At 38.9% G+C, this 25226-nt stretch overlaps 1 protein-coding gene across 2 annotated transcripts in view; it reads right to left on the bottom strand.

Annotated features, from left to right (window-relative positions):
- The window catches only part of LOC141657444 (putative calcium-binding protein CML21), a 98302-nt gene that overhangs the window by 1082 nt on the left and 71994 nt on the right, over positions 1 to 25226 (bottom strand). Inside the window, exon 5 of one of the 2 annotated variants that reach the window (XM_074464692.1) lies at positions 7266 to 7651. The exons of the other annotated variant lie outside the window; for it this stretch is intronic. Within the exon in view, the coding sequence (XP_074320793.1) occupies positions 7533 to 7651 (119 nt within the window). The 3' untranslated portion in view covers positions 7266 to 7532. Of the gene's footprint in view, positions 1 to 7265; positions 7652 to 25226 lie in introns of those variants that run through there. 2 annotated transcript variants of the gene reach the window in all.

Here is a 25226-nt window from a genome sequence, read left to right as displayed (position 1 = left end):
TTAATTATTTAAATAACTCGGGAATTAAATTAATTAATTAAGAATACGACCAAATAACGAATTATAACGATTAAACTATGAAAAACCCGTTTCAAAACTAAAAACAGCCCGTCGTCAACCACCGTCCCTTCACATGCACCCCCACACTTCCACGCGCCACCACTAGGCCGTGTCAGCCACCAGCCCAAACCCCCACTCTGACCCAGCCATCAACGACCACCCCCACTAGGGTCGACTCTCGCCGGCGAGTCAAACCAGCGCCGCCATTTGGCCTGGTTCACCACCACGCCTCACCAAACACCTCTAATACTCAACCTACAACCACCGCAACCATTACCTAACCCCTGCCAAACCACCACGACCTTGCTCGCCGTCGAACAACGTACCCAGTGTCGTGGCGCCGCGCGACCTCCCCGACCTCCCCCGAGTCCACGGTCCACGCGCCACCCAAAACCTAACATTCTAAACCCACCTGAAAACCCGTAACCAAACCCGTTTTGCCACCCCCTGTCGCTGCCGCCTTTTACCGTCACTATCACCACCCAAAACCACCATAACCACCACCACTACACTCGTCACTAACCACCCTACCCATATACTCCGTCAATAACCACCAAACGCCTCTAGCGTATTACACGCAACCACCAACAAAACAAATAGAAATTCAAAAACAGGGGAAAGGGGTTGACTCATACCTTTTTCTGCCGCCTCTACCGCCACCAGGGCCACCCACGGTCGTCGTCAATCGCCCCTAGCTCTTCCTTGTTGTGCCGTCAACCCCCCATGGCCACTCTCTCTCTCTCTCTCTCTCTCTCTCTCTCTATGCGTGAAAGCTGATGATTGGTGTTGATGAAGGAGGGAGGCGGGTTGAGGGAGTAAGGAATGAGGGATGCGGGTTAGGGTAGGTACTATTAGGGTTAGGGTTATTAGGGTTAATTGGGCTGGACATGTTATTGGGCCAGCTCAATTGGGTCGAGGGTAAATTGTTTAGCTCACATTTCGAATTCCATATAAACCCGTCTCAATTAACTTAGATCGATACAACGCGAGTCAAGTAAAATAATTAACGAAATTATCGACTCAACAATTAACCCGCCTTAATTAGTAATATATAAAATGTATAATAATTAATATATATTAATATCCGTTTAATTGATTATATATAAAATACGGGGTATTACAGTTTGATGATGTCTTTCCTGAGGAGATACCGGGGTTACCGCCAAAGAGGGATGTCGATTTCAACGTGAAGCTCAAACCAGGAACGGGTCCTATATCCAAAGCACCATACCGTATGGCACCTAAGGAATTAGCTGAGTTGAAGAAACAGTTACATGAGTTGTTAGACAAGGGTTATATCCGGCCAAGTGTGTCACCTTGGGGAGCTCCAGTTTTTTTTGTGAAAAAGAAAGATGGGAGCATGAGGTTATGCATCGACTACTGGGAGCTTAACCGTGTCACAGTGACGAACAAGTATCCTTTGCCCAAGATTGATGACTTGTTTGATTAGCTGAGTGGAGCAGGTGTATTTTCCAAGATTTATTTGAGGTCGGGTTATCACCAGTTGAGGATAGCAGATGAGGATATTCCAAAGACAGCATTCCGATCTCGATATGATCATTATGAGTATGTGGTGATGCCTTTTGGTTTGACCAATGCACCAGCCGCTTTCATGGATTTGATGAACCGGATCTTTACACCGTTCTTAGATAGGTTTGTGGTTGTTTTCATCGACGACATCTTAGTCTATTCCAAGACTAAGGAAGAACATGAGGAGCACTTGAGGATGGTTTTGCAGACTCTGAGAGAGAATCAACTTTATGCCAAGCTATCTAAGTGCGAGTTCTGGTTGGAGGAGGTGGCTTTTCTGGGTCATGTGATATCTAAGAAGGGGGTGTCTGTGGATCCTAGCAAGATTGAGTCCGTGACCAAGTGGGAGTCACCGAAGAGTGTAGCTGAGATCCGGAGTTTCTTAGGCCTTGCTGGCTACTACAGGAGGTTCGTGAAAGACTTTTCTACCATAGCACGACCTATGACTGCCTTGATGAGGAAAGAGACCAGATTTGTTTGGGATAAGAGTTGTGAGACGGCGTTGCAGACCTTAAAGGAACTTTTGACCACAGCTCCTATTCTAGGTTTGCCAGAGGGATGTGAGAACTTTGAGGTATATACAGATGCTTCAAAGAATAGTCTGGGTTGTGTTTTGATGCAGGCAGGGAGGGTTATAGCTTATGCTTCGAGGCAGCTAAAGCTATATGAGGAGAATTACCCTACTCATGATCTAGAGCTGGGTACAGTTGTTTTTGCTCTTAAGATTTGGAGGCACTACCTTTATGGAGCAACCTTTAAGGTGTTTTCTGATCATAAGAGCCTAAAGTATATCTACACTCAGAAGGAGCTTAACATGCGATATAGACGATGATGAAGCTGATCGGAGATTATGATATGGAGATCATCTATCAAGAGGGTAAGGCTAATGTTGTTGCAAATGCTTTGAGTAAAAACAGCGTTCATTCGCTATGTACGGCCATGTCCTTGCTGAAGCTGAGGGATGAGATGTCTCGGATGGGGATCTTTATGATAAGGAAGGGGGATACCATCGGGGATTTGACGATCGAGCCAGACTTATATGAGAACATCAAGAGTAAGCAAGAGTTTGATCCTAAGATTCAAGAATGGAAGTCAAGAGTGGAGATTGGGACAGTTTCCAGGTTTTCTATCCATACAGATGGGAGTGTCCATTTTTATGGGAGATGGTGTGTCCCTGAGGATGCAGAGTTGAGGAGATTGATCTTGTCGGAGGCTCATTGCACTCCTTATTCGGTTCACCAGGGTGGTGACAAGCTTTACAAAGATCTTATGAAGACTTTCTGGTGGCCAAACATGAAGAGGGATGTAGCTGAGTTCGTGGCTAGATGTTTGACCTGTCAGAGGGTCAAGGGTGAGCAGAGGAGACCGCAGGGTAAGATTCAGTCTTTGGAGGTACCTGAGTGGAAGTGGGAGTCGATCTCTATGGACTTCATTGTGGGATTACCTAGATCACAACAAGGTAATAACATGATCTGGGTGATTGTTGATCGGTTAACCAAGTCAGCTCACTTTGTTCCTATGAAAGACACCTGGTCTAAGATACAACTGGCATTGGGTTACAGGAGACATGTGGTGCGATTACATGGTATACCTAAGGATATCGTTTCTGATCGTGATGCGAGGTTCATATCCAAGTTTTGGCAAGAGCTGCAAGAGTTGATGGGTACAACCTTGAAGATGAGTACAACTTTTCATCAGGCAACCGATGGTCAGACGGAGAGAACCATCAAGACCTTAGAGGACATGTTGAGGGCATGCGTCATGAAGTTTGGGGGCAGCTGGGAGGACGGGCTTGATCTGATTGAGTTTTCATACAACAACAGTTATCATAAGAGTATCGGGATGACACCTTTTGAGGCTTTGTATGGTCGGAAGTGCCGAAGTCCAGTTTGTTGGGATGATAGTTCTGAGGCTGTGGTTTTAGGACCATAGCTGGTACAGGATATGGTTCAACAAGTCCAGATAATTCGGCAAAAGATGAGAGCAGCTCAAGATCGTCAGAAGAGTTATGCCGATTTACATCGTAGAGACATAGAGTTCGCAGTAGGTGACAAGGTCCTTTTGAAAGTATCACCTATGCGTGGGGTAATGAGGTTTGGAAAGAAAGGTAAGCCAAGTCAGAAGTTTATAGGTCCTCATGAGATTTTGGACCGTATAGGCGAGGTAGCCTACAGACAAGCCTTGCCACCGGCTTTGGATAGAGTCCACAATGTTTTTCATGTTTCACAGCTTCGGAAGTATGTGAGTGACCCGTCACATATACTTGAGGTGGAGAATATCAAGCTTGATGAGTCCTTGTCCTATGTCGAGGTTCCTAAAGAGATTCTAGATCGCAAAGTCCGTAAGACAAGGAATGGTGAGACCGTCTTACTCAAAGTACTTTGGTCTAATCATAATGTGGAAGAGGCCACATGGGAACCCGAGGAGGCTATGCGAGAACGTTTTTCTAACCTTTTTGATCAGGTATGTTTGGTTACGGGGACGTAACCATTGTCTTTTTAGGGGAGTAGGAGATGGTCGCATGTATGTTTTGTCTTACTTTGAGTCGGGATAATAGGTCTTATTATGCTTTGTGTAGTTCTTTGGTGTTGTTAAGTGTTCGTTGGGAAGTCCTTTTGTGTTTGTTGTGTCTTGTTTTAGAGTAGAGTGTGAACTTCGGGACGAAGTTCTTTTTAAGGGGGGAAGACTGTAATACTACGGATTTGTATAAGCTAAGTACTCGACCGAGTAGAGCCTACTCGGCCGAGTAGTGTCAAAAGTGTATTCTATTTGGGTTCTGCCGAGGAATACTCGGCCGAGTATGATGAATACTCGACCGAGTAGAGGATACTCTGCCGAGTATACACTTTACTCGACCGAGTATCCGATCTGGCGAGTAATATTTCAGCGGTTTGGTGCGGGAGTGTTTAGGGTTATTTAATTGTGAAAAATAGTTTCTAAGCGTCATTTGCAACCCTAATCATTTTACGATACTCTAATCACTCCCTAATCTTCCACTGTGTGTGCAATCGTCGTAGCTTTTGTGTTCAATCTTTCGTTCTACAGTTGGTAAGGCCTTATTTCCCATGTCCTTTATGTTATTCTTAGGGTATACAGTATATATGAAATTGGGAAAGAGGGGATTGTGCAATGTGTAATTCTGCTATGTGGTTATTGTATAGGAGAAGACTTCGTAGAGGACCCATTGTAATTGTCCTGTTTCCCGTATTGCTGTTGTTGCTAAGGTAGGGTTTCCCCTACTCAGTACTGTTAATTGATTAAGATTGTATTTGTTTCATAATTGTTGTTATCTGCTGATCACCGGAGGATGGATGTTGTGGTGACGGTGTTGATGTGGTTGTGTTGTGACGGTTGTGGTGTTGTGATAGCTATGATGCTGTGGTGTGTGTGATTGTGGTGGAGTCACTTGCGGGAGTGGCTTCATACCCTAGTTCGCCCTCCGTGGAACCCGTCACGGGAGGGGATGTGCACATTAAGGGACAGTGATTTTTAGTCGCTCGTCGATGAGCTGGACTTGGTGGGGATGGGCTGCAGTCCCCCACCGGCGGAGTGGATTACCTGTTGCGATGGGTAATCCGGCAGGGCTACACACTTCGGTGTGTAGTCGGTTACTGCGGAGGATGATCAGCCTGTTACATTGTTTGTTTGTCTTATATCGATTGAATGGTACTGACCCCGTTGTTGTTGTTTGTGGAATCTGCGGTGATCCATTCGGGGATGGTGAGCAGGCTTGACAGGTATTGCTTTTGGTGAGCTTGGGCGGTCATGGGGGAGTCGTCTTCACCAGTTATAGCATCACAGTCTCGAGTCTTAGTTATGACTTTATAGTTGTCAGTTGTTGGATTTATTTTATTGGTTGGATTTGGATTTTTGTCAATATAAACAATTACACTCTTCAGTATTTCTAATAAATGTGTTAGGACAGACGCTTTTGGTATGTACTAACCTCGGGCAACCGAGATGGTAACTCTCTTTCATGGCTGGGTGGTCCTGGTAAGGCACCATAGTATGAGGGGGTGTTACACTTGGAAGCTGGATAATCTGGAAGCAGGGGCAGGACGACACGCAAGGAGGAATTCGACGTGGACCAGGATGCTAACAGAATCACGGGTAAAATAAGGAAATCCTAGTTATTGCCATATTTTGAATAAGGAAGGTCCAAATCACTACCAAATTCTGAAGACTTAGGGAGCAAACAAGGAACCCTAGGTGCAAGATCTTCATTATATAAAGGGCATAAACGCAAGACCAAAAGATCATTCAGAAATACACATGAGAAGCCCTAGCCACCAAAGTACGATCGTCTTAGCATTATTCCACGTTGTACCCTCAACCGAATTATAGTGAAAATATTGGTGGGATTCCATCTTCCCCTGCGGTTGTTTCTCATATCCGGTTTTCCGCGTAACCAAAATTCCTCGTGTCTTTTATTTACGTTTGCATTCAACTCATTATAGTGCATTGCAAATCGTAATATTGATTTAGCACTAATACTACTTTAACCGTATTTAGTAAAAATTTACCAAAACAACGATTACGAGGCATTACTGTAGACTATGTTTCTCTTCTTTAATACTTCCTCCTATTCATTCTAACTCTCCCCCTTTTCTTTTCATCTATTCATATAACTCTCCTCCTTTCCTTATTTAGTAAAGTTTTATACATATTTTAATCACCTTACCCCACAACAATACCCCACAATACTCATACTTTATCTTATTTTAATCACCTTACCCCACAACAATACTTATTTTAATCATCTTACTCCACAATAATACCTTCCCTCTCTCCAATTACCTTACACCACCACAATACTTTACAATAAAATAATTCTCCCCTTAATTTGCGTGCCCTTTTGAAAGAGGAGAGTTAAAATGAATAGGAGGGAGTACTATAATAACAGCTAGTCTTGCTTGTGACGAGTTAATCCCGTCACAAGCTTGTGACATCTCACAAAAAGGGAGAGGGGACAAGGTGGGGCACCCCCCCCCCATGTGCTTCCCACTCACCTCTCAATGGACATTTTATAAGAAAAAACGGTATTCGTCACAAGTTTGTGACGGATATGACGGATATCGCCCGTCTTCAATGAGATTTTGTGCTATAATAATGCTGAATGATAAAACTTTTTCACACAGCACAAAGATATAGGGGATAAAGGGCCCACGTGCATGTGAATTAGTTAAGAGGACATCAATTGAGGATAACTTTTTAAGAGTCCAAGTTGATGGACAAAGCGTCTTGTTTGTGATGGTAACTTGTGGCGGATAGTGATCCTTTTACAATATGTAAGTGAGGCGCTCCATATTCGTCCTACTTGCAATTGTGTGAGACTAGAGGGTCGCTATCCGTTACAAGCTTATGACGGATAGTATCCGTCATAAATGAGAAATTGGCGTAGATGAATCACAAAAGAAGTTATACCTAATGAAAGAATCCTATCTTAATAAGATCAGCCTAATTTATCAAGTTACAAGATGAATAATACCAAAATTGTTCATTAAAGTTTGATGGATTATACAAAATAATCATATCAATAAAGACTTAGTACTACATTTGGGTAGACATTCATGATGGTCGTTCATAAAAAAAAAAAAAAAAAAAAAAAAAAAAAAAAATATATATATATATATATATATTTAAAATAGATGTATCGTATTATTAATCCTTCTAAGGAAACAAAACATCTAACAGTAAAACTTATAACGAACGTTTTTTACAATATTCGAAAATTCAACTCCAGTTTATTAAGGATAAGTCTTACAGCGAAGTAATTAACTTACATTGCCGTATAAAGCACTAATATCCATCACCGTTTATAGAAATACAATTGGTGGTGAATAAACATTCGTTTGCCAATAGACTTATAAAGAATTTGTTTTTCCATAATCAAAAATTGTATTATACTCTATACTTCTTACCTAAAAATTAGCTACATGAATTCAAGCATTTTCTTTACCATCTTCATTGTCTTCAGGGTCATCGATGCCAACCCAACGAGTGAAAGCAAATAGAAATTCCTTGAAGTTGACCATCCCATTTTTATCCCAGTCCATCTCCTCTAGAACATAAACAAATACATTTACTTGAAAACATGACTTTTTTTTGGTAAAAAATAAAAATAAAAATTTGAATAATTCACGCGATAGTCTTGTCATTGTTCGAAATATTCAATTTTTGATCGGGAAAACGTAAAGAGGCCATAACTCTTGTTTACGAATTCAAAAACTAATTTTTTTTTTTTTTTTCAAATCGATCCTTTTTCTGAGGACTACGATTTGGAAAAAAATGTTGAAGAGTTTGTAATTCGTGACGAAGAGATATGGCCATTCAAATATTATTCGGTAAAAAATATTTTATCGTACAAATACTCCTAGCCATTAGATCCAAATGCGACAATGCGTTTTCTTAAATCGTAGTTCTCGGAAAGATGATCAATTTGAAAAAACAATTCGTCACTTTTGGAACTTGTAAACACGATTTATGTCCGCTTTAAGTTTTTCGGATAAAAAAATGGATATTTTGTGCAAAGTGGCAAACCTCAGGGATACTGCATGAATTGTCTGTTAAATATTTAAACTATATTACAAAGAACTACCAAAGGTTGTAGGACTTTTACACTCTACTTAAAATTTTAATTATTTTATCGACCACTACCAATATCATTTTTTTGATCCAAATTATGAAGTTTCAACGTTAAGCAACTGATTTTTGCAAGAAATTACCTACTTATCTACTTATTTAGCAAGTTAATGTCTAATTTTCTTTTCATTTTCCCTGAAATTACCTTATTATGGACGGTGATTGTCCATCTTTATCTTCCAGTTTTGTTTTGACAAAAAAAATCGACAAAAATGTATACCATTTAAAAGTTGTGGTTCCACATAATTAAAGAACATAAATTTAATTACTTCAAGAAAAAAGAACATAAATTTAATAGTTATTTAAAAGTTGTGCGGCCACGATTAATGGAGTTTCGTGAAATGTAATACGTTATGTTATTTTATAATAGTTAATAGCTATTTACATAATGAAATATGATAATTTACTAATTAAACAAGTTTAGAATAAAATGATAAACAAAAACGGTGAAATAAAGATTGAGTATCTTATCAAAAATTTAAAACATCAACACAATATTCCAAACATTTCGGTTAGGTAGTGTTTGTAAATCAGGAATTGATTTTATTTTTTCAATTGTAGAAATCAAAATATATGAATTCAATTCTAATTTGTTGGCGCCTAATTTAGCTAGGGTATTAAATTTATCATTTAAAGAGAATGTGGGCCTGAGAACTGAAGAAAAAAATTATTTGGCCAAAGTCAAGTTAGTCAAAGATCGAGGAAAAGCGAAGTCCAAGATGATCAAGAAGTCCAAAAGGCAAAACGTTGGGCTAAAGAGGGAAATAGGCGCCCATATGAAGCTTAAAGAAGACTCGGCGGTTTACTAACCGCCACCCACTAAGGAGTAGTTTCCAAGAAGCCAGATGACGTCTATATAAGGAGGCATTTCATTCAAGCAAAGGACAACTCAAACAACAACTCAAACAACTACAACTACAACTTAGTTTATCCTTAGATTAGGCTTTTAGGCGTAACATAGATTAGCATAAGTAGAAGTAGAAGTATGTAGCACGGCGAGCCCATCCGATCGTGGAGGTAATCAGCCATCTATCCCTTAGTTTGTAATTTAACATCCACAAAACTCTTGTGAAAACTCTCGTTGATGTTGTGTTATTGGAATCTTCTTATTATATAAGTACCGTTGGGAATTCATGTGTTTAAGTTTGAGAATTATATCATTCATTATTGAGCGCTAAATTATTATAAGTAATTTTGCGTTATTTATTATATTACGCATCTACAACTATGGCTCGAACCCTTGCATTCAAGGGTAGATCACAAAGTCTAGGAGGGTATTTATGACCTCCATGGTACCTTAAGGTACTAATCTTGTTTTCACACAAACAAGTTTTTGGTGACCAAAATGGGAGGATTAAGATAATTGATCCTTCTAATATATTAAATCTCATTTTACAGTGGGAAATGTACACAACTAGATCAAAATCTAGAATGAGGAAAGCGGACGATCAAAGTAAGGGACAAGATGCCCATACTGAAAGAACATCTTAACGCAAAGTATCTAGCAATGATTCGTTGGAGACTACGGACTACCCATAAAAGGAACTTGGAAAGTCCTCGTTTTAGGTCTACTCCTAATGATGAATTTCTTAATGCACATGAAAAATCTGACCACGCTAGAAGTGTGGTAGATAACATAGATGATGCCAGTAAGCGTTATCTATATGAACTACATAAGAAGTATGTAGGATCTTTGAATAATGTATTGATCGAAGTTAGGGAGGCCATGAGGAATGATTTTCATGAACATTATCGGCTCATGAGTGAAGAAAATGCTAGAGTTTCACAGATATTGTGAGATCAATTGTTGAAAACCTTGAAGATAATCAGTCAAGGGAATTAGTAAGGATGTTGCAAGAAATGAAAAGTCTTTTAACCGCTACTCAAAGGGTTTTGTCACGTGATATTGCCCAAGAGGTTATTAGCCAATTAGACCATTGATAGATAAACATGATAGCTTGAATGAGCGGTTATGTAGATTGTTGGATGATGGATTCCAAGATATGAACGCACGAACTAACATAGGAGAACATATTAGGGCCGATCCTAGAACTATTAACACTGGTTGTACTGAGCCTAGATCACGAAATCTTTTAACTACTCATTTAAGAGTATATGAAGCACCATTTGGACCACCTGACATCAGAAACCGGATGTTTGAGTATGGCGAATCATCTAGACATTTGGGCAATAACCAAAATGTACATGGACATCAGCGTCGTGTGTCTATTGAGTGAGGTGTTGATTATAATGGTACTCGTTCACCAGGGCTAGCATTTGATGTCAGTAGGATGATGCCTAATCAAGGTGGGTTTCTACACCCAACGCACAACCCTTAGAAGGGAATGAGGGCGCTTGAACCTCCATTAAGTTATCCTCCTAGGGATAAATGCGCCCAACCTCTACCGTTTATGAGTGATTTGATGGGCAATAGGTAGGACCTTAGAGCCTCGGGATTTCTGATATCAGGCGCATGTTGGTAATGGTATTGGACACAATGATCCATGTTTCCACTGGCAAAACCTTAACCAGGTGGGCCGTAACAATCCCTATGCCAGGGTAGGAGGGAACCCAGGAAACCCATTTTATCAATATCCCTCTGATCAATTTCCTGATCAAGGACAAGCTTATGGTGCTAATCTGATGTCATTTATGGCGCATGTTGAACATATAATAGAAAATTATAAGAACGCCGAAAACCGAAGGAATCAAAGGATTTGTCATAAAAATTGTATCCTGAGTGGGTGGATAGACAATATCCATATCCTCCAGGATATAAGATTCCTGATTTTACTTTGGTTTCTGGAGATGGGGAAGTCTCTAGTATGGAACAATTGACTAGATTTACCAGCCAATGTAGAGAGGCTGCAAATAATGACTATTTGAAACTAAGATTGTTTCCCATTTCATTAACTAAAACATCATTCAGCTCGCATGTTCATTTAGCGCCGAATTCCATCCCTGATTGGTAGGCGATGAAAAATAAGTTCCATAATCATTTCACTAGAATTAATTCTGCGATAACTATAAGTGACCTAACAAGGATATAACAAGGGACAAGAGAACCTGTCGATGAGTAATTAACTAGATTTAAAAATGCTAAAATTCGATGCTATTTGAATTTACCGGAGGGGGAATTTATAAGAATTGCTAAGGATAGTCTTGTAATTCCTTTTAGGAAGCGCTTTGATGGTATCATTTTTAGAAACATTATGGAACTAACGGAATCAGTTACTAAATATGAGCAAGTGTTGAGTGATGAAAGTCGATAACGTCATAAAGCGTTCAATTGTGTCACTATTGAAGAAGAGGATGATTTCTGTGATGTTAATATAACGGAAATCCCAAAAGGGCCTATTTTTCAATGTGCGCCATTAAAGAAGAAAGACGTTTCTGCTACTTCATACATGAAAAATACTATGAAGCTAGCGTCTCTACAATTTTGACATAACCAAAGGGGAAAAAATTTTTAGGCACATGCATGCAAATAATATTATTAAAATTAAGGGAAATCATAAAATTTCGTCGACGCATAAGCTAAAAGGGAAAACTTTATGTTTATGGCACAACGCTAGATCTCATGCTACTAATAATTGTTTTGTGTTTAGGAACGTTTTGCAGGATTTGATTGATAATGGTCAGATTTTGTTTTCAAGTGGTGATAGTGTTAAAATAGATGATGACCCATTTTCTGTGTTAAAATTTGAATGTAATATGTTTGATATCAAACCAACACTAACAATTCCAAATACTTATTGGCAGGAGGAGAGAGCACAGAGTTTGTTTGACCATTTGGTGGATAAGCGTTTGTTAAGTTTTCCGAAAGTTGACAATGTGGAGATGAAAGGAATTTGTAATTAGCATATGACTGAACTTCACACCACAGACAAGTGTCAGACTTTCTGGGCCTTTATAACAAAATTAGTTCAGAATGGGAAGATTACATTTCTTCTGTCTGACGGAGAAGCGTTAGATTTGGCCAATTAACGTAAAATTTTAGACACTCTGAAATGGAAGCCTAGCAAGACTAATGAAGGGTCTGCGCCTAAATCTTATAAGAAAACCGTGGAGGCGGATCCTAGTCATGCACGTTTGATCGAATGCATGAAGAATGTGCGGAGGAACTTGTGTTTAAGTTGTGCTGATATGCTGCACTTTGGGCTTGTTCGAACTCAAGCTATTCCGAATGATCCTAAATTGGTGCCGGCTTATCAGCGGCTGACAGTCAAAAGGATCACAGACCTGGAAAATATGGGTCCTAGTAAAGGATCTAAAGGAATGTAGTCTCTTGGATTTGTCAGGAAGCCTCTTACTTATTTGAGAAATCAAATGAATGACCCTGAAGGAAAAGGTGTTCTTGTTACTAAGAGCCAAAGGAAGAACCATGTTAAGGCATTGGCGGCGAACGCCATGGCTAATTAAGGTGGAAATGTAGTTGGTGCAAGAGGCGATGGTAGCACAGATCCTGGTTCAGGATCAAGAAGCTTGGAAGAAGGAAAATAAGACTAGTATCGAAGCTTGTGTCAATGCCATCGATAAGCTAAGTGATCTTATAATGGGTGATGACAAGGAAAATGAGGATTTAGGGGATTTTTTTTAACTCGAATTCGGATATGTTGGGGACTAATGAAGATCTACAGCCAATTCAAATTGGTTCTTTGGACCCAGATACGATGGAATGTATGATGGTGACTATGTTGCCAAAGGAGTTCAGCCCTAAAGGATCATTATCTATAAGCTTAGATTCGCCAGGGTAAGGTATTTTTGATTGTTTAATTGCAAGTAATTTCTTTCGTAATGATGCACTGGATACAGATTTAACTCACCAGGTTAAGCCCTTATTCATACGCTGGGGTGTGGATAATGACCATTGTAAACCTTTATATATTAAAGTCAAATTGGAAAATCGTGTGGTAAGTAGAGTCTTGATTGATAATTGAGCTACCGCTAATATTGTCCTAATTGTTATTCTTCAGTTGGTTAGAAAGTCAGAAAAGGAAATAACTCCTTGTAAAGTATTAGTGACTAGTTTTGTCGGAACCACAGAATGTTGTGAGGGAATGATATCGCTGGTGATTAAAGTAGGATCGTGTTGAAAAACGATGCCTTTTTATGCTCTTAGAAGTATAATGACTTATAATGCTTTAATATAAAGGAGTTGGTTGCATAAAACTTATACCATCCCTTCTTCATTATATCAATTATTATTTATGTAGAATGGTTGAAAATATAAGATTATTTATGTTGATATTCCTACTGTTGAAGTAAATGTCACTAACTTAGGAAATGATTCTAAGGAACATGCATTAGATCTGCGAGTGGAAGCGTTTGATCAATGGTAGATTGTAGATGTTGAAAAGCATAATGTCTTCGATAAAATTGAAGAAATTCGCGTAGAAGAATTAGAGGACATCCCCGAAGAAGGTCTTGCAGTAGCAGCAGGCGCTCAGGAATTGAGCTTATTGTCGATTAACTACTAGAACGTAGTAATTGCTATGTATTTTATATTTCTACAAGTATTCTAATGACGTTTGTATACAATAAGAATTACAATTTAGAAAATAATGATTCTTCTATAGAAATAATTGATGATTTAAGTCCGAATAAAAATGGGCAGTGTAGTAAAGGCACATCATTGACATGGGTAGAAAGACCATGGGTGAAGAATGATGATATTAGAAAGGAATCACAAGATCCCTTAGAGGAAAATTGAATATATGAATTGAAGGAGCGCCTAGATTCACATATATTAGCCAAACTTATCATATGATGAAAAAGAGGTGATGAAAACAATTCGGTTCGAGTACAAATATTGTTTCGCTTAGGAACATCATGAGATGCCTGGCATTGACTTGAGTATTGCTAGACATCGTTTACCGATCAAACCTGGTTGGAAACCAGTAATTCAACAACCTAGAAGAATGTCGTTAGAAGTCATTCAAGCTGTTAAAGATGAGGTTGGTAAGCTTTTAAAAGAAATGTTTATCCGCCCAGTGAAATATGTAGAGTGGATAGCTAATATCGTTCCAGTCATTAAGAAGAATGAAAAGATTAGAGTGTGCATTGATTTTCGAGATCTAAATAAAGTCACTTCTAAAGATCGGACGAGTATCATATGCCTTTGGTTGATGTAGTCATTGATGCCACCACAAGGCATTAGTATCTAACTTTTATGGATGGATACGCTGGGTACTACGAGATAAAAATTGAGGAGGATTGTTATAAGACAGCGTTCAGGTGTCTTAGTTCTTTGGGAACGTTTGAATGGGTGGTTATGCCATTTGGATTAAAGAATGTGGGTGGCACGTATCAGCAAACTATGAACTGTGTCTTTCTTGATTTAATAGGCGATTCAATGGTCATCTCTATTGATGATGTCGTTGTTAAGTCCAATGAATTTGATGAACATTTGTTTCATCCTCGACAAGTATTTGAAAGGATGAGGGAGTTCAATCTTAAAATGAATCCTTTGAAGTGTGCTTTTGGCGTTAGTGCCGAAAATTTTCTTGGATTTTTTATTCATCAACGAGGAATTGAAATTGATAAATGCTAAACCGCCTTATAATAAAACGGAGTTGCAATGATTCTTTGGGCATGTGAATTATGTTAGACGATTTATTGCTAATTTAGCTGGGAAAACAAAAGTTTTTTCTCCGTTACTGCTATTGAAAAAGGAAGATGCTTTTGTTTGAAAAAACAGTCATCAGGAGGCGATTGATCAAATTAATCCAACTATCCTAATTTCTCCTAAAGCAGGGAAAACACTTAGCCTTTATTTGTCGACCGTCGAACAATCAATTGGTTGTATGTTGTCTCAGGAAAATGAGCAAGGCTTTGAACAAGTAGTATTTTATTTAAGTCGAGTCCTCCAAGAAACGGAGCAGCATTATACTTATTTAGAAAACGTATGTTTAAGCTTTTATGACGTCTTGGTTAAATTATGACATTATTTTATGGCTCAGACTATTGAAATAGTATCGGGGATGGACGTAATGAAACATACATTGTCTCAACCTTTATTGATAGGACGTTTAAGTAAGTGGACTATATTCATCCGCTTCAATTTTATTTAGTCTAGATTCCACAAAGAGCGATAAAAGGTCGGGTATTAGCCGATTTTGTTATCGACCATCCTTGTTTTGATATAGAAACAAGTGATATTAATAACAGTACTCCCTCGGAAATGTATTTTGATGGATTGTTCAGTTCAAATGGCTCAGGTGTGGGTGTTGTGATCTCGTTTCCTAAAGGGAGAGAATGAAAATTAACAGTAACTTTGCATGGTCAAGGTACTAACAATAAAGTGGAATATGAGGCACTTATTACTGGTTTGGAGAAGTTAATTGAGCTAGGCGTCCTCCATGTTCGAATATTAGGTGATTTCCTACTTGTAATAAACTAAGTTAATGGTTTGTTCAAGTGTAAATCTTTACCATTATCTCAATATCTTCAGAAAGTTGAAGGTTTATTAAAACATTTTAGAAGGATTGACTGCGTTGATGTGTTAAGAGATTAAAATACGATTACTAATCAATTGGCTCAGTTTGCTTATTGGCATTGATACATGAGGGACATGGGTATAAGTTCAAAATACAAGTTCGAGTCACTCTAATCCTTCAGATTCGTTCACTTGAATTAAAAGTTCAATATCTCCGAAAATATGGCTATTTTTGTTGTGATTATGGTTGTAGATGAAAGTACATGATGTTAGCTTTTCAACGAGTGGTCACACGCTTTATTTGGTTAAGTAACGAAGGAGATATGGTCGTTTTAAGTTGAGCTGTCGAATTCCTTCGCGGGTGACAAAAATGACGTGACTACAAGATGCAAGCTCAATTGGAATCGATCTTAAGTTACTTTTCTATATCGAGTCTAAATTATTTGTTTCCTAATTCGAGTCAAGTTGTTTTAATTTCCTAATAAGTTTAGGAAAGCCAAGTACTTTTCTAATCCTAGTTAAAGTAGTTGCTGTTTTATTTTCAAATTATTGTCATGTTATTTTATGGTAATAGTGAGTACTATAAATAAGGGTCTTTGTATTCAGTTTTAATCAATGACATAAATTAATTCAATAAGAGCCACTATTCGTTTATATCTTCGAATTTCATGCGAGGAAGAGGAGTTTATTCACGTCATATCCAAGTTTTAGTTGAGGGGTCTTGCTGGATTTTTACAACTAATCCATATCTTTAATATTTTTCGTTCAATATTATACAAAAAAAACAAAAATAAACAGTTGAATTTTCGATGTGTATTTTACAACATAAAACGAATAGTCCAACGTACTGATCTAATCCTTAAAACCGAGTAGGATTTTACAATGATACATGAGGGACATGGGTATAAGTTCAAAATACAAGTTCAAGTCACTCTAATCCTTCAGATTCGTTCACTTGAATTAAAAGTTCAATCTCTCCGAAAATATGGCTGTTTTTGTTTTGATTTTGGTTGGAGATGAAAGTACATGATGTTAGCTTTCCAACGAGTGATCACACGCTTTATTTGGTTAAACAACGAAGGAGATATGGTCGTTTTAAGTTGAGCTATCCAATTCTTTCGCGGGTGACAAAAATGACGTGACTACAAGATGAAAGCTTAATTGGAATCGATCTTAAGTTACTTTTCAATATCGAGTCTAAATTATTAATTTCCTAATTCGAGTCAAGTTGTTTTAATTTCCTAATAGGTTTAGGAAAACCAATTACTTTCCTAATCCTAGTTAAGGTAGTTGTTGTTTTATTTTCAAATTATTGTCATGGTAGTTTATGGTAATAGTAAGTACTATAAATAAGGGTCTTTGTATTCAGTTTTAATTAATGAGAGAGTTTAATTCAAGTTTTATACTTGTGTGTTTTATAGCTTGCGAGTTATAAGATTGTTATTCCATCCTTGCGAGGTTGAGATTTTAGTGTGATTTGATCTTTCGAGTTGAGAGCCACTATTCGTGTATATCTTCGAATTTATTGCGAGGATGGAGAGTTTATTCACGTCATATCCTAGTTTTACTTGAGGGTCTTGCGAGAGTTTTACAACTAATTCATATCTTTTTTAATTTTTGTTCTAATATACCTAGAAAAACAAAAAAAATTACAATACATTTTTCCCCTGCAAAGTTACTCTAAATTTGGTAAAACCCGTGGTTATTTTACATCAGGTATAACTTGGAATATTTTGATGTGTTAACAAACGTAGAGCATTCAGAAAGGAATTTTCTTGTAAGGAAGATACGTTTATAACGAAAATTTATAAGGTTGATATTTTGGAGCAACCTTTGGATTTGCGAACTGACATTATAGGTCTTTTAAAGAGTCCGCCTCAAAAAGGGTTGAATCCTAAGCTTCGAAAGAAAGCCTTTGGATACTTTTTGCTTGATGACATCCTGTAAAAAAAGGATCCTCAAGTAGTTCTATGGAGGAGTTTAGGCGCTGATGATGCTTTGCTCATCATGGCAGAGGTTCACGAAGGTGTTTATGGCGCTCATCAGTCTGGACCAAATATGCGATGGTTAATTCATCGACATGGTTTTTACTGGCCTTCTATTTTAGAAAATTGTGTAACATATGCAAAAGGTTGGAAGTCGTGTCAGCGCTATATAGTCAGATTAGTAGGGCTCCTGCTAATGATTTAAAGCCCATTATAAAGACATGGTCGTTCTGTGGCTCGGGCAATGGATATGATAGGTGAGATTACCCCACTTTATTCCAAGGGACATAAGTATGTGGTGGTCGTTAATGATTATTTCACTAATTGGGTTGAAGCTAAACCTTTTAAAACTGTGAAGGCACAAGATTTAGTGGATTTTTTGAAGGAGTTTATCTTTATTCGCTTTGGGATGCCAGAAAGCCTTATAGTGGACCAAGCGCCTGTTTGTAATGGACCACCTATACAAGAATTTACAACTCAATTTGGGGTGAATTTGTTAAATTCTTCTTCATATTATGCTCAGGCAAATGAGCAAGTTGAATATACGAATAAGTTTACTAAAGCTGAGATCTCTAAAATGATTAATAATAATCCTAGGTCTTGGCATGAAAAGTTTCTTGATACGTTGTGGCTTATAGAACTTCAAAAAGGGGGGCTACATGGTACACTCCTTATGAGCTAGTTTTGGCCATGATGATGTGATTCCAGCCGAGATTAATATAGAATCTGCTCGGATTTTGTATCAAAATTCGATGGATTTAGGTTCTTATGTTGAATCTATGAATATTTCTAACTTTGATATTGAACATCAGAGAGAGTAGGCGATGAAAAATTTGTTGCAAAATAAGGTCAAGTCAGCCAAAACATATAATGCTCAGGTCAAGGCTAAATCTTTTCTAAAAGGAGATTTGGTATGGAAAGTGATCTTACCAGAGGGACATAAGAATCACGTCTATGGAAAATGGTCGCCTAGATGGGAACGACCGTTTAAGGTTACTAGTCTTTTCAGGAAATGTGTATGGCCTGAAAAACTTTGATGGAACACAATTCAAAAGAGGTATAAACGACAAATTTTTGAAGTTCTATTAATCCACTATTTGGGAGAAGTACGCAACAATTATTAAAACACGATATCTAGAGTTTTAGGATAACATGGAGGCGTTACGCTGATTGTATAAAATCAGCCCTCGAGTGTATGGCTTGGCGAACAAAGGCCAGAAAACCTGAGATTTCATCATTAAGGGCCCGGGAGCGCGAATTCTAGTGGTTCTTCATTTCGTACAGCTGTTTCTGAATTAAGGAAACATGTTGCTGGATTTTCTCGATTTGAGCTCGAATTAGATGGGCTGGTTGTCCAAGCGATGAAGGTAGCATAAATAGACCTTTTGACAGAGCTTGGCATTGAGCTTTCATCTCATTGAGGGCCTTTTCCGCATCGCCTATTTTCTGATCAAGTTCCTTAATGTAGCCTTCATGTTGACGTTGAGCATCGAATGTTGAGGTTATTTGATAACAGAAGGTCTGCGTAGACACAGTGTCAACACAGAATTCTTCATGAAGATGTGCATACCTGTCAAAGTTGTCGAGCGCCGATGCTTGTAGTTGACTTATCTTTTTAACATAACTCTGAACTCGTGCGTGGAAGGGAGAAGAACTTCCTGATACTTCGGATAGTTCATGGAGTTGTTGAAGTAGCTCCATGTTGGTTGGTAGTAATGCTGAGCATTCCAACTTTGCAATAATGGAAAACACTGAAGGTGAATTTATCATTTTCTCAGCCATTGGTTACTGATCAAGCAACAATGTCAGCGGTGTAAGCTTCTCAAGAGTATTTTCTTGGGGGTACTTTCAGGAGGAGATGGTGTTTGAATCACTTCAGTCTCTTTAAAGGAGTCTTCTTCTTATGAACGAAGAATTACTTGAAAGGTTTGAGAGTCTGATGGTGACTGTCCACGTACAACATTATCTACAGTCATGGTTGAAACAAGGTCCCTTTGAAGTGCTTCGCTTGAATTTGTGGCAGCAGGAATGGGGGATGTTACCCTTGAAACAGCTTGAACACCTTGTTCTTTTGGGATCAACATGAGTTGGTCCACAGCTTTGATGCGCTTTTATTGAGCCAGATCGCCCTCCTCACGGTGGGGGGAGGGGGGGAGGGTATGCGTTGCTTGCTTCGTCACAATGACTGGAGTAGAAGGGGTTATTTGATCCTAATCAACAATCTCAATTACTTGAGTGGTTGGAACTTGAGAATTATCAAGTGTAACATCAATGACTTTTCGCTTTTTGAGGCTTTTCCTAGAGGCCGAGGGGCCAGCTCGTTTCCTGACAAGGATGGTTTCCTCTGAATTTTCTGGTTGAATGGGTTCTTCTTCCTCTGCTTCACCGATGGGGGAATGTTGAACTTTCCTGGGAAGTAACAGGGAATGTTGAGCTCCTGTATGGTGGGCGCTGAATATCTTGCGGAAGCAAAGTTAAGCGGCATTCATGATGAGTTGTTAAGGCTAGGAACTTCAATCCTGGTGTTTTGACTACAAAGATAGAGTTACATAAACATATCTATCGGGAGAAGCCATATGACTGTATAAAATTGTTATGAAAATCAAAGATTACCTTTGATGCTTTCTTTGAGCCTGCTGGTAGTTTGAATTAGGCTATCTGCTGAACACCATGGTGAAGAAGACCACCATTGAGTATGTAAGGTAGTGGTTGCACGATGGCGGTAGCGCCAGCTTTGGGTCATAGATATTGGAACGGCACTAGAGTAGAGTCTTTGAATGTCCGCAATATTCAATTTTACTCTACCTTGCCACTGGTTGTTTATTGACCACAAGAATGGAATTGTAAAAGACTGGACAAGGCCAAATTGGCATGCAACAAGGTGAGGGTTATAAACCTCCGCACCAAAATCAATAGTAAGAAATGAGGAATACGACAAGTCTCTAGGTCACAGAAAGCTGTCCCAAATTTCCTGGGTTGGTTCTCAAGAACCGGAAATTCCATGGCGATCATCCATGGAGGTAGATATAATTTAAAACGATAAATGGGAGAATCAGAGAAGTGGTGCTCCTACATATAGCATTGAGTGATAGCCCAAAGAGAATTCCTTTGATAGACGAAGGAGCTGACAATGTCGCCAATAGTCTTAGACACGTTTAGAAATTCGGCGAGACTTTAGCGTTTAGGGTAGCATTGCCATTCTAGATAAGTTTAGGGTCAATAGCGCTATGGTAAGGGAAATAAAGAGTTGCCCAACAGGACAAAAGCAAGAAAGGATCTGATACTGGAGGGACATAGATATATGTTTGAAACGCAAGTTCGAGTCACTCTTGACATTTCAGATTCGTTCACTTGATTTAAATGCAAAATATCTCCAAATATATGGTTTATTTTGGTGTGATTTCTATTGGAGATGAAAGTACATGATGCTAGCTTTCCAACGAGTGGTCACACGCATTATTTGGTTAAATAACGAAGAAGATGTGGTCGTTTTAAGTTGAGCTGTCCAATTCTTATGCGAGTGACAAAAATGACGTGACAACATGTTCGAAACTCCATTGGAATCTATCTTAATTTGTCTTTTCCAAAATCGAGTCTAGTTCTTAGTTTTCTAATTCGAGTCAGCTTGTTATTATTTGTTTCCTAATAAGTTTAGGAAAACTAGTTTCCTAATTTCAGCAAGAGTAGTTATTATTATTTCCTATTTAATTTAGGAAATATATTATTGTCTTTTATTAGGAATAGGATGTCAATCTTATCATTATAAATAAGGGTCTTTGTAATCAATTTATTCAATCAATGAGAGAGTTTAATTCAAGTTTTAAACTTGTGTGTTTTATAGCTTGCGAGTTATAAGATTGTTATTTCATTGTTGCGAGGGTGAGATAGTTATCATTCTTCCTTGCGAGGTTGAGTGTTAGTTGTGTGTTGTTTCAAATTTCTTGCGAGGAAGGAGCAATTCACTTCATATCCTTTATTTTTGTTCTATTTTACATACAAAAACAAAAAAAATTACTTTTAAATTCCGCTGCAAAATAATACTCAAACACCTTAAAATTGTGAGAGTTTTACATCAGGACCACTTACGCCACTTGCAAGCAGGGGTAAGACATGCTTCTTTTGGTTTTTTACCATCAGTTTTGGGAAAGTTGCGAGCATCATAGTGGCAGCAACGAAGCATTATGTAGACGGAGCCTAACATTAAAGGCGCTATAGGAACTGGTTGGTTTGGTGCATGACTGAGTATCGGCGACAAGTGGAATAAATCAGCGAACGCATCCACCGCTCTTGGGCATTAAGAGCCTGTAAAATACATAAGCAAGGAAGAGGTTGTCCTCGAATTTGACTGAGGGGTCACTTCTAAACTTTTTCTTGATCTCCGAGAAACCCTTTTTGGGTGCTGCAATGCGTTCTATCCCATGTAGTATACACTCCTTCACAGAGGCATTTGCCCTCGTTTGAGAGGTTGTTCTTGTCTAAAGAGATGATGTTTCTGGCAGGACCAACTGGTGATAAACCAGTCAGGCAACTAATATTAGCCAAGGTAATAATAGTCATGGCGATATATTGTAACATTTCGTGTTTGTTATGTTAATTGATGTGTCAAAAGTGTGTGTTAACCGTGTTAGAAATGCGTGACGTCCGTATGTACGATATACAATACCCTTATGTTGTTTAAGTACGGGAGCGAACTTCGGGACGAAGTTCATTTTAAGAGGGGAAGACTGTAATACCCCGTATTTTATATATAATCAATTAAACGGATATTAATATATATTAATTATTATACATTTTATATATTACTAATTAAGTCGGGTTAATTGTTGAGTCGATAATTACGTTAATTATTTTACTTGACTCGCGTTGTATCGATCTAAGTTAATTGAGACGGGTTTATATGGAATTCGAAATGTGAGCTAAACAATTTACCCTCCACCCAATTGAGCTGGCCCAATAACATGTCCAACCCAATTAACCCTAATAACCCTAACCCTAATAGTACCCTAACCCTAATAGTACCTACCCTAACCCGCCTCCCTCATTCCTTACTCCCTCAACCCGCCTCCCTCCTTCATCAACACCAATCATCGGCTTTCACGATAGAGAGAGAGAGAGAGTAGCCATGGGGGTTGACGGCACAAAGAAAGGAAGAGCTAGGGGCGATTGACGACGACCGTGGGTGGCCCCGGTGGCGGTAGAGGCGGCGAAAAAAGGTATGAGTCAACCCCTTTCCCCTGTTTTCGAATTTCTAGCTGTTTTGTTGGTGGTTGCGTGTCCGCTAGAGGCGTTTACGGTGGTTGTTGACGGAGTATATGGGTAGGGTGGTTAGTGACGAGTGTAGTGGTGGTGGTTATGGTGGTTTTGGGTGGTGATAGTGACGGTAAAAAAGCGCGGTGACGAGTGTGGCAAAACGGGTTTGGTTACGGGTTTCAGGTGGGTTTAGAATGCTAGGTTTTGGGTGGCGCCACCGTGGACTCGGGGGAGGTCGAACCGGCGGCGCCACGACACCTGGGTACGCTGTTTGACGGCGAGCAAGGTCGTGGTGGTTTGGCAGGGGTTAGGTAATGGTTGCGGTGGTTGTAGGTTGGGTATTGGAGGTGTTTGGTGAGGCGTGGTGGTGAACCAGGCCAAATGGCGGCGCCGGTTTGACTCGCCGGCGAGAGTCGACCCTAGTGGGGGTGGTCGTTGGTGGCTGGGTCAGAGTGGGGGTTTGGGCTGGTGGCTGACACGGCCTAGTGTTGGCGCGTGGGAGTGTGGGGGTGCGTGTGAAGGGACGGTGGTTGATGACGGGCTGTTTTTAGTTTGAAACGGGTTTTTCATAGTTTAATCGTTATAATTCGTTATTTGGTCGTATTCTTAATTAATTTATTTAATTCCCGAGTTATTTAAATAATTAAAGTCGGGTTTTTGAATCGGGTTGTTGAGTTGTTCAAATTAATTAATTCGGGTTTTCTTAATCGCATAATTCGTTTAATCCTTTAATTATCGTTTTGGTTTTAGTTCCGAGTTATTTAAGATAAAATAATAATTAATAATAATTAATTAATCAGAGACGGGTTTAATAGAAAAGCTACTATATCGGGAAAGTCCATTTTAGGAAATTCTATTTTTAGTAACTTCTATTTTGGGAACAGGAATAGTTAAGTAATTGTTTATCATTTAATTATCTTTCGGAGGGCGAATTGTCGTGAAATATTCTTGGACACCCACCATTTGACTCATCGATCGAGGTAGGGAAATACACTTGACCTATTATCATTGTTGTTGAATTGTGTTGACTTAATTCATGGTTATTGATTTACGTTATGTTTCATATACGGGAAGGTGATTGATCAATTGATCGTATTGAGTATGATATCACAACATCGGGTAACCGCATGATTTTATGATTTATCGGTTCATGATTTATATATATATTGTGGTGCATTAATTTCTTTTGAGCATTCATATGCATTGGAGATGGAGGATGTGGTGGTGATGTGGTGTGGTGATGATGATGTTGTGATAAGGCCCAGGCGGGTTCTGCAGACTTGCCCTGGTGTCCTCGATTCGGTGGCGGATTGGCTACGGTCGATATATATAGTCTACCGGGGATCGGTATGGCTGGGCGTTCCGGGTTATGAGTTATGAGACTGGTTATGAGATATGAGTTGAGATGGAGATGGAGGTGACGGAGGAGCATGCATATCATATTTTTTTTTTTTGTTGTTTCATTGTTTTCCCTACTCAACCTCGTGGTTGACCCTGTGTATTCGTGAACACCGTGATGACTCAAATATTGGCGAGCGACTTGACGGGTTTAAGAGATAGAACGGGAGCTTGGTGGGCGTGATACACTGGATCAGAAGACTTAGTAGCTAGATCATCATCTAGAAGACTTTCACTTTTATTTATGTTAGTTCTTTGTAATTTGACGTAAAAGAGGTTTTGTAATAATTAAGTTAAAGTAATTATATAATTTTGCCTTGGAGTTTAATTTGTTATTCACTACCTCGGGAAACCGAGATGGTAACAGTCCGGTTTATTAGGGAATGTCTTGCTAAAGGCTCCTTCATAAACCGGGGTGTTACAAAGTGGTATCAGAGCGAACGATCCTCAGGCCTAAACCAATGAACCCAATGAACATAGGAAGAGTCTAAATAAAATGAACCCCGGGATAGAACTGTTAGGAGCACACTAAGGTAAGGTATGAGTTAGGGGCCCCATCACACCGAACAGCCCTCTCAGTTTGACCCGGAAACCCTGAGTGTATATGAGAGAAAGGGTAGAAAAGTTGCATGAGGTTGAGCATGAAATTCCTATATCGTTGCCTAAGTGTTAACTGATTGATACATTGATTATTGCATAAAAGAGTTGATGTATACCTTGAGATCCATATATTCTAACCATTCTGCAGGACAACGCTACGGTAAGTATTTTGTATGAATGATGACGTGATCATATGATGTTGTGGAGATGAGAAATAAATTTTCGAGTTCAGGTTAATAATCAATGAAGTGTTGTGGTAGTCGTGAGCGTGAAAATAATTGCAAATTGATGATATACATCTGGGTGGATGTTGAATGATGTGT

Source organism: Silene latifolia, chromosome 5 (assembly GCF_048544455.1).
Source record: "Silene latifolia isolate original U9 population chromosome 5, ASM4854445v1, whole genome shotgun sequence".
Taxonomy (NCBI): domain Eukaryota; kingdom Viridiplantae; phylum Streptophyta; class Magnoliopsida; order Caryophyllales; family Caryophyllaceae; genus Silene; species Silene latifolia.
Note: the sequence above shows the minus strand (reverse complement) of the source record. Positions and strands in the feature narration are given on the sequence as shown.